We start from the raw sequence: 17660 nt of genomic DNA on the forward strand, positions 1-17660 counted from the left end.
GTCAACTTTCTGCTTCAGCTTGACACTAATGATGTCTCACATTAACTATATTCTGCAGTTTCCCGCTGCTGGCTGAGGAAAGTTTTCAGACCAAACCCATTATATAATAGATAAAAATTATCATAAATATGCTTGTCAAAATAAAGTCAGAAGCTTTATGCACACCATAAAGAAGTTTAACTTGAAAATAACACTTAGGTGGCTGTCATTGTCAGAGCTGCGTCTTTCTTTTCCTTTCTCAAGCCAACAATCTGCAAGACCATTGTAGTAGATTGTGGTGGTTGTTGGAGTGTGAGGAAAGCATGACAGACTTATTTCAGATAAATGTCACATGCTATGTGGATAGGCAACTTTATCTTTATATGAACTGGTTTATAACTAGATACAAGGAACATGTCCGTCAATCATCCACTTCAAGGATACAGCACTCACGTTAAGACAAAAACATTTAATTTCAAGTGCTCATCCGTAAATTTCTTGTACTGTCATTCAGTCATAAAAAGAACAAAACTAAAACTTCAGAATAATCATTATGACGAGAACATCACGCATCAGACATCTACAGCAATGAAAGAATGATGAGCTGGGCACATTAAAAGTGATGAAGACACTTAATGAAATGGCACAAACTTTGAAGTAATTCAGTGATGTTTTCTCAGTGTCTACTGTAAGTCTGTAATGCTAACATCCGCACAGTGCCAATTCTGATGTTTAACAGGTTATGTTTATTAAGTTCATAATGCTACCATTTGCTAATTAGCATTAAACACAAAGTGCAATGAACACCTTTTGACCTGTTCTGACTGTGCTTAAATTAAAAACAAACAAAAAATAATAATTAATTAATCAAATTAAGAATTGTTGCAATGCAAATATTGATTATATTTCACTGTGATCTCAAGTAAATTGAACTCTTATCTCTTATCAGAGCCTTCTTGTTTCTCAACTGGATCCAACCGATTTTAAGATTTCTTGTCTGCATTGACAGATAACTAGATTTACATTAAGACATTAAATTCCTTAAATTCAGTCTTAAAGTCATGTATTTTATTTTATTTAGCAGGTCTTATCACAGTGTTGTGTCTCTTCATGTTGTGTTTGTTTTCTCTGTCTTGTTGCAGATCTTATTGTCAAACTGGCAAAGGACAAGTTTGGAGCCATTCAGACAGAATATCAAAAGGTATGTGTGTGTGTGTGTGTGTGTGTGTGTGTGTGTGTGTGTGTGTGTGTTAAAATGATTGTTTTGCTGTGCCTCTTTCTTTATCCCGTTGCATTATGTTTCTTTTCTTATATGCAGCAATTTATGATATAAATTAAACTAGAATTGCACCTGAGAAACTCTGTAGGCTCAGTCTTCTCTGAAGCAAGGTGTTAATAGCTTTTGCAAGCCAAGGCAAGACCATCTTTTTATTGACACCCCAGAAAAAAAGTGGTGATTGCTTCTGGCACAACCTGTGAAAATAATCAGAGCTACGTCATTTGATTTGTCATGTGATAGCTGATTTTTTTTTTGACAGTCCCTGAGATCTAAAAGAAGTGCAGATTGAGAGTTCACACTATTCCTTTCCCTCAATTATGGGAGAATATATCTGTGCTCAGTATTACAATATGCAAGCACAGGAATACGCATGGCAGTTTTGAAATCCTAGATTTCTCTTCTCTTGTTTTTCTGTTTCATCCACATGTTTTTGTTTTGTGGCTTTATTCTTTTTTGATGCTGTGTTGCCTTTGTCTTCTGCATGCCCTCTTCATCTGATCTGCTCTGGCCTTCCTCAGCCAGAGAACATAGTGCTGACCCTTCAGGTAAATTCTGCGCGCTGGACTTGCAGTGCAACCCATCCCCTGTCCCATCATGCCTTTCTGTCCTGAGCCACCAGGGTTGCACATTGACAATGACATATTACTCCATTTTTTTGCTTATTTCAACATCTTTATCATGGGAGTATTTGTCATTAGTTGTGCAGCTCTGCAGCTCTCACCCAGCCATCCTATCCACTACAGTTGTAGCTCTTATCTCATTTGAGACGTGTCCTGGTTTAGATTTTTATTAGCTTCATGGAGGAGCAGCAATGCTGACTGCGTCACAGAGGAAGATTTTTAGTGCTCTAAAGTGAAATTCATATGTTTTACAGACCATCTGGAATATTCTATGACACCAGCATCATGACCTTCACTCTCCTGCGTTACACTGATTTGCACTATTACTTGGCTCAGAACTTGTGACCATGTTCGGAGATCAGCATGTAACACAAACCAGCACATTCTAATCAAAAGTAATGTGAAAAACACCGATATGGATTTGGCAAGTTATATTTTACTAGTCTGATCTGTTTAATGTCATACTTATACAAAACAACTCTGTTCTGCTCTTGATGTGTAGCACTGTGTGGACATAAATGTTCAGGCAGAATAGATTTGAAACCACTGGTCAGCCATGTAATTTGTTTCTCAGTAGTGTCGACTCACCACAGCAAAGATGAGCCATACATGAACACACATGCTCTTGATCTTTTGTGTGCTGATGTTGGCAGAACTCTTTTTACTACTACAAATCTCCACACACTGACCTGGACCACTGACACACAGTGTGCAGTGCTGCCACAGCTTCACACAGCTTCATAAAAACATCCTCCTGAGAGCTTCACACCTCGATGAACAACCACAACCCAAAACAAAGTAATAAGAGGGAGAGAATCACTTTTCCAGTCCTTTGAGAATGTGATTTACAGTTGCAATCCCTAAAAAAAACAACCAACTAATATTTATAAATTGCGTAATTTAAGGAAATGTAAAATCAGTTCCTCTTTTTAGCATAACTGACATGAACGCTTTTAGAGGATGGACTCCAATTATGATGTTAATCAACATCAGTATATCCCAAAATTTAAATGTCATCCAATTTCATTCATAATGGTACTGCTGATTGTCTTGTAAAAATAGCCACCACATTGATTTCTGTTATCTAGCCATCATTTCAAAGTGTAGATTTTTTCAACAGCCATTGAGTCTAATCACTGAACGGTCTGAAGCAAAAGCCTCCATACAGTGGGTTAGTCCATTTGTGATCAGAGGCTTGCTGCTGTTCGTGAGGTTCCAGAATTACAGTCATCACTTATATCACAAAAATATCCTGTTTCTCTTGTGCTTCTAGAGTGGTGTTAAAATTTGCTATTAAACAACAAGGATCTTAAACACAAAAAATGAATAAAAATAGGAAGCACAAATAATCAAAAGGACCGTGATGTTAACTAATTCACCATTTTACTCTAGGACACTTCAGCAGGCTTTGGGGCTGCTGCTTTCATTAAATCTGACTAATAAGTACACAATTGTCCTCACCACTCACACATGCTGCCACCTCATCATCCAGTTTGCTCTTACTGGAAGGTCACCTTCTTCTTTTGGGCACTTGCCAAGACAAAGCTATAGTCCAAAAATAGTCAGAGCTGCAGGCCCTTTAAGAGTGGTGTTGGAAAAAAAATAAAACATATTTGACCTTTTTTTTTTTTTTTTTTTTGGTGAAGATTCACCCAATAACGAGCAGAGCCCAGAAGCAGAATGACATTGCAAGCGTTCAGATTTGCACAATGTCCTCAATAACTGGGCTGACATTGGTGCTTTTAGATGACACGGGACACACATACACTCACGTTGTTTCTCTTTTGCCTCTACGTTTTCAAAACACACACAAACCACATTAAATCCTTCAGGCATTTATTCCCGAAAGGGCCGGTAAAAATTAAACATCTGCATTAGCCCAAAATGAATGTTTCAGGTGATATAACAGACTGATAACTTCAGTTGCTTCAGTTATGCACACACAGCACAAAGTATTGATTCAGTAGTTTTCTTATTTTGCCCAGTTTGCCCACATTTTGAAAAGCATGATATGTGCACATCTGCAGGTAGGCTATCACAATAAGAGCATGTGTAATAATTGGCCAGAATGAGTTGGGTTAATATTAGCATATCGGATACCTGCCAGAATTTAATATCATACATCCCTAGTGGCAGACTCTGTTTGTGACACAGCTAGGAGCCTCCCTCAACCAAACATGAGTTGCCGTGAAGTTTGAATTATGCTCAGACTCTTCCAAGTCCACACACAGATTAAATGAACCAGAGAAGAATACTCCTCTCAGTCAAGTTCAGAAGCCATTTCTTTTCACCCTGCATGTTAAAAAGCGAAAGCCGCAGGTCCCCGTAGCAGGCAGGGGCACTGACTTATCACTGCGATAAAGATTAGTGAAAATCAGCTGGGAGAGCAGTTCGTCCATTCAGAAGCAGTGATAGCAGCCCTGCTCTGATCCTTTCAGAAGAAGAAGCTATTGAACATCATTGTGACACGTTACACACGGTGTGGGAATTACCAATCCCCCTATTCAATTTTGGCAATTTCCAAAGCCTGTGCTGAGTGTGGTTTAGATAGGGGCAGATTAAGTGGGAACACTGTGGTAAATGACAAGAAGAGGTGGAAGCTTTGCAGAGAACCTGCCAACAGCAGCAAGTTAACCCTTTTAATATATCAGAACGAAAAAAAATCATGTGTAGCCACTTTGAATGTGTATTATACTTGATCAACGACAAGAAATACTGAGACACAATCCATCTGTCAAAATACACTAATACCACTGCATGTGTACATTATAGTCAGCATCTCTCCTCTACTGTTAACAGGACTTTAATCTTACTGGCCCTTACCACAATTTACCAGTGCTATCTCACCTCACTACATTCCTATTAAGCCGAGCACCCACCCTCTAATCCTAACAATCTAACTATTCACCACAGATACTGTGCATGTGAACTTGTATAACATTGTTTTACAGGTGAAAGCTGCATTTCTTTAAAAAAAAAAAAAAAAAAAAAGATAGATAGATATATACTTTATTGATCCTGAGGGAAGTTCAAGAAAACAACAACAACAAAGAGTTAAGGTTGTCAACATCATTGTGTGGTTCATCCAATCAAATTTTGATTTGTTTTTCAAAGTAATATACACTCAGTTACTAGTTTATTAGCAACATCTAGCTGAGACTAATGCAGTCGAATAGTCACCTAATAAATTCTAAGATCAACAAGTGCAGAACACGGACACAGCGAATAATAAAGTAATTCTTCATTTTCAGCTGTAAAATTGAAGTAGCAAGGTTTTGGCTCAACGATATTCACATAGATCATATCACAACCAAGTTGCAGAAATCGATTGTGGCTAAGAGGTAATTCCACCTGCGTTTCACACTGTGCTGATTCCCTCTGATAATATCATCATGGTCTGATAATAAACTGGAACTGGTTGACGCGTCATATATTTCTCAAATGACACTTTCTGCAACCAAATTATTAAAAAGGATGAACTGCACAGGTGTAACTATACCCAAGGGGCTGATTTGTTACCTTGTTTCAAGAAAAAAATGTATGACTTTATACAAGTCTAAATTACTTGTTAAGGCGTTTTTCTGCAGTGCTCGAGTCCATTCCCCTTGAAGTGGGGTTTTTCATCAGAAATGCTGTCTTTCCCCTTCATTAGAACTGCACCAAAGGGCCCCATGGATGGCTCTGACTCCTTTGAGTATTTTCCCATAATCCTTCATGTGTTGCTATCCTCTCAGTGCATATTGGAAGTTTTGTCGTTTTTGGGAAGCAACCTTTAAGAACTGCTTACTGTCCCAGTCTTTGATACCTTGCAGTGTAGTATGTGAGAAAAGTATTGTCATCCCACTCATTAAGAAAGACTGTCTTGGCATTAATGTTGTGTAATAATGTAGAAAATTGAATTGGCTTGTGGTATTTAAGAATTAGAGAAAAAGGATTCTCCTCTGGCGAGTAGAGTTACATAATGTGTTTATTGTTTATCCACAAATTCCTTTTGGACAAAGAGTAGAGAGAGAGAGGATTTCCAGCAGCGAGATCCTAGCAGATATTTTTAGATTTGTTGCTCATTTTATCCTCTGCCTCCTTGTGTGTGTGCGTCCTCCCTTCTTCTCCTGTATGCTGCTATTAATCTATCCTTTTTTCTCTCCTTCACTCCCCAACTCATCTGCTCTCCTCTCCTGATCCAATCCTTTTTTCTCTCAACAAACCCATCCTGTTTGTCTGCTCTTGTTGTTTCATCTGTTTTCACCTCTGATCCCCCTTTTGTCACTTCATCTCCCCTTTACACCTCCTTTCTCTATTATGTTCCCTAAATAATTTGTACCTCGTTCTTCATCTCATTTGTTTTCCTTTCATTCCTCCCCCGTTGACCTCAGGCCATCTACTACGAGATAGGCTTCCTTGTGTGTGCGGCTGTGGGCCTGCTGTTCACCGTTCTGATGCCGATAGCCGGCCTCTTCTTCTGCATGTGCCGCTGCTGTGACAACTGCGGCGGCGAGATGCACCAGCGCCAGAGGAAAAACGCGGACTGCCGGCGTGGGCTGCTGGGAACACTGCTCTTCTCCACCTCACTGGTCATCACGTGAGTACAGCACATGCATACTCATACATGGAGGAATATGAGGATATCAGCCTGCATGCGGACGTGTGCTTTATGGTGCAAACCTGCATAAGCAAAGTATATGCACATGCACATACATACACACACAGACCGTGTTGTACTCATGCACATACAGTATATACACACATTCAGGCAAACCACACTGTACACACATACACCTCTGGTCATCTCGTCAGTCTGCTTCACAAACACACACATGGTCAGATCAGCCTTCCCCAACCCCCCATGTTGTTTGCTATATATAGTTAAGTCCTAGTGTAGATGATATGTGGCAGCACCCTTTATACTCGTGTTCCATAAGCGCTGGTCATTATAATCTGCAGGGGATTCTGAAAGTACATCTAAAATACTAACAAATGACTCCAAAATCCAAACTTTGTCTAAAAATTACATCACTCACTCACTATACGACTGGGTTTCATATGTTTCAAATGGTGTTGTTTGTTTGTTTTTTTGTCTAAAAGTTATAGTACCTACTGCATCTGCATTCAGGTTTTATTACATTACTGTTCCAGTTGCCATTTCTCCATTTTACATGCACATTTTAAACATTTAACTGATGAATTTATCCAGTGACAAAAGCAATAAGTCTAGCATTAAAATGAGATATTCCCAGATCAAACCTGTTTCAAACTGCAGTAATTGTAATTAAGTGTTGTAATCTAAGGATTAAAGAGACAGTACCTCTTCTAGCTCTTGCTAGCCTGAAGTCTCCCACACCAAAGTGCTATCAGTTGCATCCAGCTGCTTCAGACCTGAAATGCAGATAATTCAGAAAGTGATATTACAGATGATGAAAACTGAAGGAAAGACGGAAAGAAGTGGGTTCCTAACCTGTTTGTGTTTCAACACTTAGTTGAGAAACAGTCAAGAAGACAGGCAGCTGCAGGCATTCAAAGATGTTCACGAGAATGTCATGACTTTGTTTAACTGTCTTTATTGTTAACTGGAGTTTTAAAACTCTATCTTTGGGTTTTCTGTACATTGAAAGGTAACCGCAGAACCAAAAATGACAGTTTGTGAGGTGAACAAAAGGTTTTAATGAATAAACTTACTCTCTAAAAGGAGCAGAAACAAACTAAAGGCAGCTGATAGTCCAGGTAATAATGGTCCAAACAAAGAAACAATCTAAAAAGGCAAACAAAGCAGCTGAAAGCTGGAATTTTCCAAACAAATAAGTTATCCACAATGGAAACCACAGGGAACACAGGGATCTTAAGGAACACCCAGGGAACAAGGGGGACTAGACACAGGTGAAATCATTCAGGGAGGGGCAAACAATCAAAAAAGGAGGGAAAATAGAAAAGCTGAACAGGACACAAGAGGAGAAAATCTACAAAATAAAACAAGGAAGAAACTAAAAATAAACCTCAGATCCTGACAGCGATTACATTGTTGCCGTCCTGCACCTCACTGAAATTCATCACTCAGAAAATGGACCACGGGTTCTCAATCTACTCTCCACTCTGTTTTATAGTCTCAGCGGTAGGAGCAGAAGTAGCCGCTGGGGATGGAGCCACAGTACAAAAGACTTGGAAGAGCTACGTTTGCCTCTTGTGTTGGACTGAAGGGATCCAGGAGTGCACTTAGCTTGATGTTCTTTGACTTTCTGTCTTTGGTGGTACGAAGCCCGGTTATTAGAAATTCCACAACAATATCCTAGGAGACCAGACCCAAGAGTCTGAGCGCATCCTCAGAGCTCTTATTAAATCTCCCCCAGCTACCAGGCAGAGACACTGCAGAGGCTCTAATGAAGCAATTACAGGCAGGAGAGGGATGAGCATCGGGCTCAGGTTCCAGCTGCTTTTTTGCTGCCACTAGAGAGCTGACAGTGAGGTACAGAGGAGCAGCAGGGGTGATATCTTTTTTCCAAGAAACTTTAAAATCGGATTAAGAGGGTTAAAATACACCCAGGTAAAGGTGAAGACAGTAAAATGCCCAGGGACATTCTGCACATTCTTTGATACAAGTGAAGGACATGCAGTAAAGCTGTAGGTACAGATACAGGTACAGACAGATATCAAAAAGTGGATTTTTCAGTTTTTTCTCAAACAATACTATAACAGAAACTGAAGAGTAATGCAACTAATAATCACTCCTGACATTAGAATGCTTTCTCCTGTTTAAGCCCCAACACTCCTGAGTTCCCATGAAGCACTTTTATCTAATTTTCACCTTACAAGTCCACATACAAGTCCACCATTGACAACAGTTGGTGGAAAGAAAGGAATCAAGCCCTTATTACAGTGTTCACAACTAGCAAATGGAGCAGCAGACCAATGCAGCACTGACAATCTTAAGGTTCTACCATATCCTGTGGTACTTGTTTGGGCTGAGTCAGTGCAATAGTTTCCTAATGATGATATTTTACATGGGGGGCGGCACGGTGGTGCAGTGGTTAGCCTCATAGCAAGAGGGTTCCAGGTTTGAATCCCGGTCTGGGCCCTTCTGTGTGGAGTTTGCATGTTCTCTCTGTGCCTGCGTGGGTTTTCTCCGGGTACTCCGGCTTCCTCCCACAATACCAAAGACATGCACATTAGGTTAATTGGCTACTCTACATTGTCCCTAGGTGTGTGTGTGAGAGTGTGTGGTTGTCTGTCTTTGTGTGTTGGCCCTGCGATTGACTGGCGACCAGTCCAGGGTGAACCCCGCCTCTCGCCCGTAGTCAGCTGGGATAGGCTCCAGCTCCCCCGCGACCCTGACGGGTAAACGGTATAGAAAATGGATGGATGGATGGATATTTTACATGGGATTTATGTGGACGACTCAGAGTGGGACAGCACCAACGGCAACAAAATAAAACAAGACTTATCAAAAATCAGGCGAGCATTACCCATTACTCCGAAGGTGGCAGGGTCAAAACCCAGAGGAGATGCCAAAAAGCTGTGGTTGTAAACGTGAATGAGTAATGTTCACTGGGTTAGAGTAGCGCTGAAGGGATTTTTGGGTTTGATTCACACAGATGACAGTCATGCTTAAAGGGCACGCACTCCCGCTCTAATGCTTTTCTACAAATGTGCTGTCGAAGTAACACAGCTGGGTTTATTGTCACTGTGTGATTAAATCCAACAAACAGCAGCAGATGTGAAGTTCACCGCAGAGTTCGTTCTGTTACACCGTTTGTCTCTGAATGTTGTGTCCTAGAGGCAGAAAATAGGCTCAGCTTTGTTGGGGTAAATCTGATGAGAAGATTTTGTAGATTCAATCATGACATTTACACAAACACCAATAATTTCATCAGAACCAGATTAAGGCAATACTCTGATTAGTGTGGCTGTTTTATTAACACATTCAGCAGGTTAAATTATGTAAATGAATCTTGAAATCTAAATAAGCATAAACTGATTAACAGACTTGCAAAAATTGTCATTCCTCAGATTACTGCGCTCAGACGGATTTCTTTCAGAGACTTGGCTCATATCAGAAACACGTTAGCAGTTGTGGAAAATCAAAGTGAGGTGTGTTAGCATTACAGATTAGATCCCACTGGACTTAAGTTTAGGGTGGGATGAATTTTAAATGTAATATTGCACTAATAGCAAATAAACGTCAGCATCCTCGTTGATCCTAAATAGTCCAACCTATCCAAAATGTGTTTATTCTTAGTTTGTTTTTTTATTTCATCAGCAATCACATGAAGGTCAACAGGATCCTCTTAGCACACTTAGTCCTATCTGACAGTGTGAACACTGAAATGCTCAAACTCCAGACCCCTCATCCTTAATGGCTCCAGCATGTCTTGTGCCTCATTTATATACATTTTATGAAAAATCCAGCTTGACATATTTTAGTTTGACAATTTTAAAGTACATTTCTGTAGGTTTGAACAATGTTTCTGCACAGCATTGGTTTGTAATGAGTCCAAGTATAGCTCGATAAACTAATGTGGTGATATTTCCATTTTTTTAAAAAAAGTATAAGAAAACATTATATTAATTATGCAGGAACAGATGGATCAGAAGGCCTTTCTCTCTAGCCAGAGAAACAAAATTAAAATGTTTTGTGAATGTGATCACCGGTGCTGCGGTAGTTTTGCTGCACAAACGCTTCTCAGTACTCGTCAGTGGCCACATCTGTCTGAACACCAGCCCACGTGTGCTTGTTTGTTGTTAACATATCATGTCATAGCTCGTGAATAAGTGTACCACGTAGTAAAACAGCATGTTACATCACGCCAGCCGGCTATCCAAAGGCCACACCGCACATCATTAACAGAACAGCGGGAGCTATTTTAGTCTCTACTAATCAGCCCTGATCCCATATAACCCTTGCATGGATTTATAATGATAAAAAGAAGATACTTCCCTTTGTTCCAGCCAAGTGGAAGACCCCTGCCTCATGCTGTTACCCAGCATGCATTTCAACATGCTATTTCAGGCACTGGGTGTCCAACGCTATTAACACAAAAGGTCCTAACATTATGGGCTTAGTAGTTCATGCTAATCATATTGCGTCTAATTAATGATAATTTAAGCGACAGTGAACTGACCCTGGCTCGAGTGTGGCTGGTTGGTCTCTCGCTGTCGCCTGTTGTTCTTCACTACTTCACCAACTATAATTACAAAAACAATATTTTCATTAATGTGGCAGTATTGAATTTTGATAGATATTTCCATCCCAAATTCCAAAATGTCCTTCTAGCATAGAATCATAGAATCATAGAATTTGGGTGGGGGGGGGGGGGGGGGGGGGGGGGGGTGATACAGGTTATGTACATGATGTTACTGTATGTGGACGGGACCAGTACGCAGCAATAATCACCTGCTGGAAGGGCAAAGAGCTGTGTCACACTCCTCTGCACAAACAAATTCAGAATTTTAAGATTTAAAACACAAGTTTATATAATTCAACAAGAGAAGCAAAATGATGCAATACTAAAATCTATACAAATACAAACAATCTCAGGGTCTGTGAGGCATATCCTGAATTAAATTACAATCTTCTGCCTTGAATAGGAACAGGTGTCTCAGCACCTTCAGACTGTGTTCAGTGTGATGCTATTTCCCCTTAATCTACATATTAATAAATATACATGTCTGCTATACAGACCACAGACAGCACATTTTTTGAACATTTTTTTATCCACTCGTATTGCAGCTTTACCTGTTTAGAGATGTAGATGAAAAGGTGAATGGTATCACATCCTGTCTTTACATAATCTCAAGAGCAAAACAGTTTCGAGATTATTTAAATTAACGACATTCCCAAAACACATCTATAATTAATTAACAGATTAAATACAACTCATTTGCGCCCTGTGCATCACTTTGGGCCCAGATTATGCACTGCTCATCGAGCCAAAGAGAGCTGGACGTGCCCTAAATGCGCTGGGGGCGTGCGCTTTAGACCACGCAGTACTGATAGTTTAATCAGAGTCGTCTGAGTTCATTTACTGAAAAAAAGAAAGAGAAAAAGACCCTCTCAGTTAATTTGGGGCTCACAGTAGCTCTTCTCTTTTCTATGTGATGATATATTAGCACTGAATTGTGCTGAATTATTAATTAAGTCACTCAGATAATGAGTAGAAACAAAGTTTCATTACTAGTTTCCTTTTTATTGTAGCAGAGTTGCTGAAAGGGCATCGCCAAGAGCTCAACAGCCGCAGCCTACAAACATTTGTATGCTATACTACAAGCGAATAAAGCTAGAAACATACATATACATGATTTATCAAGAGAAGCTATAGACTTCATCTACTCTCTCTTAAGCTACAGTCAGAATATGGAAAGACTAATAGAATCACATCCAGAATCCACTTTCCTATAAATTGTGGTACAGAAATAAATTTGGGCTCGCTGGACGTTGTACTGTTTTTTATTTTTTATTATTACTTCTCATCTGTAATGTTGTCACCTCACTGTCACCTATACTTATTGCTGACACACAGCCTGTAGCTCGTACACACACGCAAAACAAGAGCAGAATTAGTCACTTGGAGATGCACACACACTCACACATCCTCACCCAGCCTCCCTTCAGAGAGCAGGGCTGTTTTTGGGACTTCGTTAATAGTGTTGTGAGCGTTAACGTCATGTCATAGAAGAAGTAAAAATGTTTTTAAAAAAACAGCTTGATAAAAAGAAAAATGAATGCAATAGCTAATTATTTTAACAAGTGCTGCGGACAGTGTCATAACCTGTAATCATCTTAAACACAAAAGGAATTTTGTCTGTTGGTGTGAATGATTTGGAATGACTTTATCATTAATAAAGGCCTTTGCTCTGTGTTGAGCTTAGCTTTGAATCCTATTAGAAAATTTATTCTCTGAGTTCCTGAATAATTAACATTTTGAAGATTGGAATGATTTTCGCTGATTCTCTGTGTTTCTCGCGCTCTGTCCACTCTGACTTTATTTTCATTCATCTCATCCTTAATTTCAGACATGATCATTTTCATGTATTTGTTTTGTTACTGGGTTTATTGCTCCTCGGTTGAATTGCCATTAACGAACTGAACCGAGCACTCTGGTTCTCTCCCTGTCCACAAATCGTAATGTCCAAACCATTACATAATGGCAGCTTTACACCAGCCGCTGCCAAACTCATTGAGTGGAGAGGTTGCCGGAAGTTATTGTGTGTTTCATAATTTATCACAACTTCCTGGAGAGACTCACTCTTGCTAATCATTCTAATTCTCCTTTATTTCTAGTTTATAGCTGAAATCCCCTTTCTAATTACATTTTTTCCCTCATCCTGGAGTCTTTTATGGTCTTATGGTCCTTGTACTGTAGTGTGCATGCTACAAATCAACACACACAAAGTAACCTAACAGGACATTCTGCAGAGTGAAACTAATTGATGTTCACAGCTTGGTCAGGCTTTTTGTCGAATTTATTGGAGACATCACAGTAGTGATGATATGGCACATTGCTGTTCAGAGGAGAGAAGGTATGAGAAGAGGTACTCGCTGCCTCAGAGTGAATTGGCTCGGAGGATTTATTATTCAGAAAAAGCAGCATTTTATGCAGGTAGTGCTGTCTTTCATTTGTTTGTGTCACTCACTGAGAGTCAGGGCAGACAAGTTATCTGCCAGCTCTACCTCACAAGATGCTGGACTAAAGGAAAGGGAAAGCACCTTTCACATTTTTTTGCCATGAATTACTGTTGTCGTTAGTGGTTTAGGGCTATCAAGGAAAAATTAACTGAAACTGGCGTCCCTGAACAGTATGGTTATGAGGTTGTGTATTCCGGCGTTTCTTCATGTACATATCCGAGAAGATTCCCTCAAAGGACTATGTCCCTCAAAGGGACTATGAAGACTCCACGTGGATTATATGATAAGAATCGTAAAGCGGTGTGTAAAGTCCGTTTCAGTACAAGCTATAAAATGAATCATTGCTCATCCCTCTGCAGGAAGACGTATCAATAAACTAACAGATGTTTAAAAGTCTTTCTACATCCATTTATGGCTAAGTGTGAGAGTAGAATAGTGTTTTAGTCATAAAGTTTTAAACTTCAGGTCTTTCAACCAAGTTCTTGTAGTTAGAGGCTTAAATAATTAAATGCATGTCACAGCTGAATCATTTCAAAGTTTGATTGGTCAAGGCTTTAGAGAGTCCAAGAACTTGCTATTAAGTTCCTGAGTTAAAGTTTACTGAGTAAATCACCTGCTCTTTGAATTTCTTTAACAGGCATTTCTTGACATGAGATGTTTTCTTTTGGACAGCTGTGATTTATTCTTGTATCGCACCGTTAATATTTGCTTGAAAGGTTAATTATTTTTACAACCTTAATCTATCCAGGGATGGTTTATTGAGCAGAGCTAATATATTACACCATCAGCTTCTGTTTTTGATAGCCTCGTGGGAAAAAGATGGCCGCCTATTTGCTTCCACAAATTACAGACGGGCCGGTACTGTAGAACTCAGTGATTAGCTCATAAACACACAAGCAGAGCACATGCTTACTGTTACATTTGTTTGAGCCTGCAGATTGAACTGAACTGAATTCTGGTTTCCTAAACTCCTAAAACTGTTCTAAACTGAGATGCACTGATAATTTAAATAAGAGGTGCCATCCTCAGGCGCTCAGACTGTTGCTTTGCTAATATCATTTTTAAGGACTGTAGTGACGGTGACTTAATATATTTTTAAATCAGTTATTATAGTACTTCTTCTGTCTGGATGATTCATGTAGAAGGCATTTTTTGTCTTTTGGCCCTTCTAGAGTTTTTTTAAAATGCTACTGTATTTCAGTGACCTTCTGTGGCTGTTGGCACAACTCTGAGCCCTACAGGCAGTTTGGCTTAGGGTTTAGTATTCATATAATTCCTAGACTGTTTACTGTGGAATTAATGGTCTGTTGTCTCTCATCAAACCACTGTAGCCAGTCCTTAAATGGAACAGTAAGTAAGTTATTCAGCATAAAGCAAAAGAGCAAAATAACATTGTCTTCACTGGGTTGTCGTGCTTAGAGCAAAGGCCCTGCAGTGACAAAGATTAAGTATTCAATGTCTGCTTAAATTCTTTGTAGGACACAGTACGGCACTGGGTAGCCAGGTTTAGGCTGTGACCTGGCAAGCTCTGAGAAGATAAATAAAACAGTGAATGAAAGGGGTATAACCACGGCTAGTTGAGGGGAAAATGGAAGAAATAGCAGTTAATGGGACTGTATATTAGTGAACAAAAGACTGCTAAAATTGAGTAAAGTATTGGCTGTGTGAAATTAAACGGTGCCTAAAATGGGTTAAAATGGTGTCTACAAGTCGCCACTGTGAACTCTTTACGTTATAAAATGTGTGTGATTCGCAAGTTGACCAATTTACTGTTCCACAAAGCTGCTATGTTGTAATTTATCTGTTCTCTAAGCTTTTGAATTCAGGTCACTGAGGTCAGCCTGGCACGAAAATGACAAATCCCACACAAATTCTGTGTTCAAAGGTGTGACTCTAATGTTCTGAATAAGACCTTGGTCAACAATTTGTTGTTTGTTCTCTTTAGATGTTAAAAATCTAAAATGCTAAAAATGACACTGCATTAAAAGCACTTTATGCGCAGCACCATTTTGTTAGTGATATTGCAAAAAAAAGTTGTAATATTATTCGTATTTTAGAATTATCTCAATGACAACAATTATCATTTTACTGCAGAGAAATAAGATAATAGAGGTCCAGTTCCAGCAGTGTGAAAGCAGGGAGGGGCTGAAAGGCGACTGTCCCAGCCTCGTAACTACAGTCACATTGAATGCAGGCCATTGTTGGAGTTTGTAAAAGCTGGAGCCACCAGACCATGTAACACTCACTACCCAGCCCCCAGTAGTGGCCTAGATACTGGGGCACTGCACTATTTCAACACTCTTTTTCATCTGCTGTTGTGGGGTTTCCACCCTGAAGAGAGTTTCATGTGTCAATTGGCTTTCGCTCAAACGGGAATTACAGCCCTTTCACAAAGTTGCTTGAGGTAACTCTTCCTCCCGCTGTGTTTGGATTATTCCCAGTGGTCAGTAAGAGACACACTATCAACATGCAGCCGGTCGGTAGCCACAGTTTGGGCTTGAACATCACTTTAGGAGTTGCTGATAACAGAGAAATGTGATGATGCAGCACAACAGCACCCATTTTCAAAAAGTGAACAGCTGAATAGACAGATGGTATTTTAAAGGCCAGTGGCCACAAGCAACTACTACCTGAAAATCGCAATCCAATATTTCTTCAAACATTTTTAAGTAAAAGTACTGGTATACACAAGTTTGGATTCAACAGTAGTTTTAGTATTGTGCTTCACTCACTTGAGACATTCGGGAATGAAACTCCTGTCAGTTTGTCAATATGTGTAGGTTTGTGGCTTAAAAGCAAAGCAAAATCTTTTAAGCCTGAACTTCACATCCTCCTTACTCCAGTCTTCTCACTGCTCTCATGCAAAATTAATAATGTCAGTTTTTCTATAAGAGAGTTTTTATGGCATGGCTTCTTAAAAGCAACTCAGCTGAATAGACTGGAATGTTTCTCATTCACATGTGCTATAAAGGGCTTTGTTGAACCTAAGGTGAAATGAAGGTGATGCCACGGAGGAATTGCAACTGTACTGGCAGAACCTGACATGTTTCCTGAAGTAAGGATCAGTGACAAAATTGTTTTTCTCACAAAAATTCACTCAGCAGCAGCACTCATCTATTTTCTGTTATTCAGCCCTGGCGTGCTTTGCTTGTCATCACAGGTTTGATGTTTGTTTGATCATTTTGTATTCACACATATGCACATATGCATTTTCCCCCTCTTTTCTCTGTTTCATCTCCTGATTTCATTTTATTACTTCTCCAGTAACAAATTTTAACCGCCAAACTAAACCAAATGTGGTTCTGCTGAAGTAAGGTGGACAATCATGTACTACACAACTCGCTGCAAAGCGCTTGGCATTTTTCTCAAAGGGTCTTTGTTTGGCCGCAGATTCCAGCGACCTTGGTGGACACCAGCAGGGAGAGGGAGTGAACGAGAGACAAAGAAAGAGAGAGGGAGATAGGGCAAAGAGAGGAGACAAAATAAGAGAGTGGGAGTTGTAGGAAAATGAGAATAACACATGAGCCTGAGAGGCAGAATAGCAAAGAGGGGAAACAATGAAAAGTCTGAGTAAGAGAAAGTGAGAAAGAGAGGAGTAGTTAAAGTGTCATAGATGAAAACAGACGGCTCAGAGCAGAAAGACAAATGAGAGAAGAAGGTATGGACTCTGGTGCAGCAGTGTATGTAAAAGAGAACGGGGACACCATGTGTGGAATTGTGTACTTGTATGTGTATGAGAAAGAGAGAGAGAGGGCAGGGAAGTGTTCGACAAAAGGCTTTTGTTGTAGAAGTGGTCATTTTGAATTTTCTCCTGGTTCCGGATGGCTCCACTTCACTGTGTCCCAGCCCGAGCTGTTTGGCCTCGTTTCTCATGGAGTCTACATTTAGGACTGCGCTAACTGTGTCGGCCCACTCACTATTTATGGTAAACATCGTCACAGTTCCTCCAGACATGATGTTGCTTTATGCTACACCGGTTGGAAGAGTTTCTCACCTTAGGGCGGCACATGATCTCATGATTTTTTTTTGAGAATTACAGAAGTGGTTATGCATTATGCAAGCTAGCTAGGTAAGCGAGGTTACGCAAGCATGTTAGGTACAAGTCACAAACAAGAGTTTTCATACATACCAACCATATTTCAACTGAAACTGCTTTAAAAGTTGTTCTTCT

The 17660-nt window shown here is 39.8% G+C and overlaps 1 protein-coding gene across 4 annotated transcripts in view; it reads left to right on the forward strand.

Moving 5' to 3' along the window:
* The window catches only part of prom1a (prominin 1a), a 65017-nt gene that overhangs the window by 21829 nt on the left and 25528 nt on the right, over window positions 1-17660 (forward strand). For all 4 annotated transcript variants that reach the window (XM_046406513.1, XM_046406514.1, XM_046406516.1 and 1 more), the window contains exons 2-3: window positions 1122-1180; window positions 6252-6457. In XM_046406513.1, the coding sequence (XP_046262469.1) occupies window positions 1122-1180; window positions 6252-6457 (265 nt within the window). The remainder of the gene's footprint in view (window positions 1-1121; window positions 1181-6251; window positions 6458-17660) is intronic.

Source organism: Scatophagus argus, chromosome 12 (assembly GCF_020382885.2).
Source record: "Scatophagus argus isolate fScaArg1 chromosome 12, fScaArg1.pri, whole genome shotgun sequence".
In the NCBI taxonomy this organism is placed as follows: Eukaryota; Metazoa; Chordata; class Actinopteri; family Scatophagidae; genus Scatophagus; species Scatophagus argus.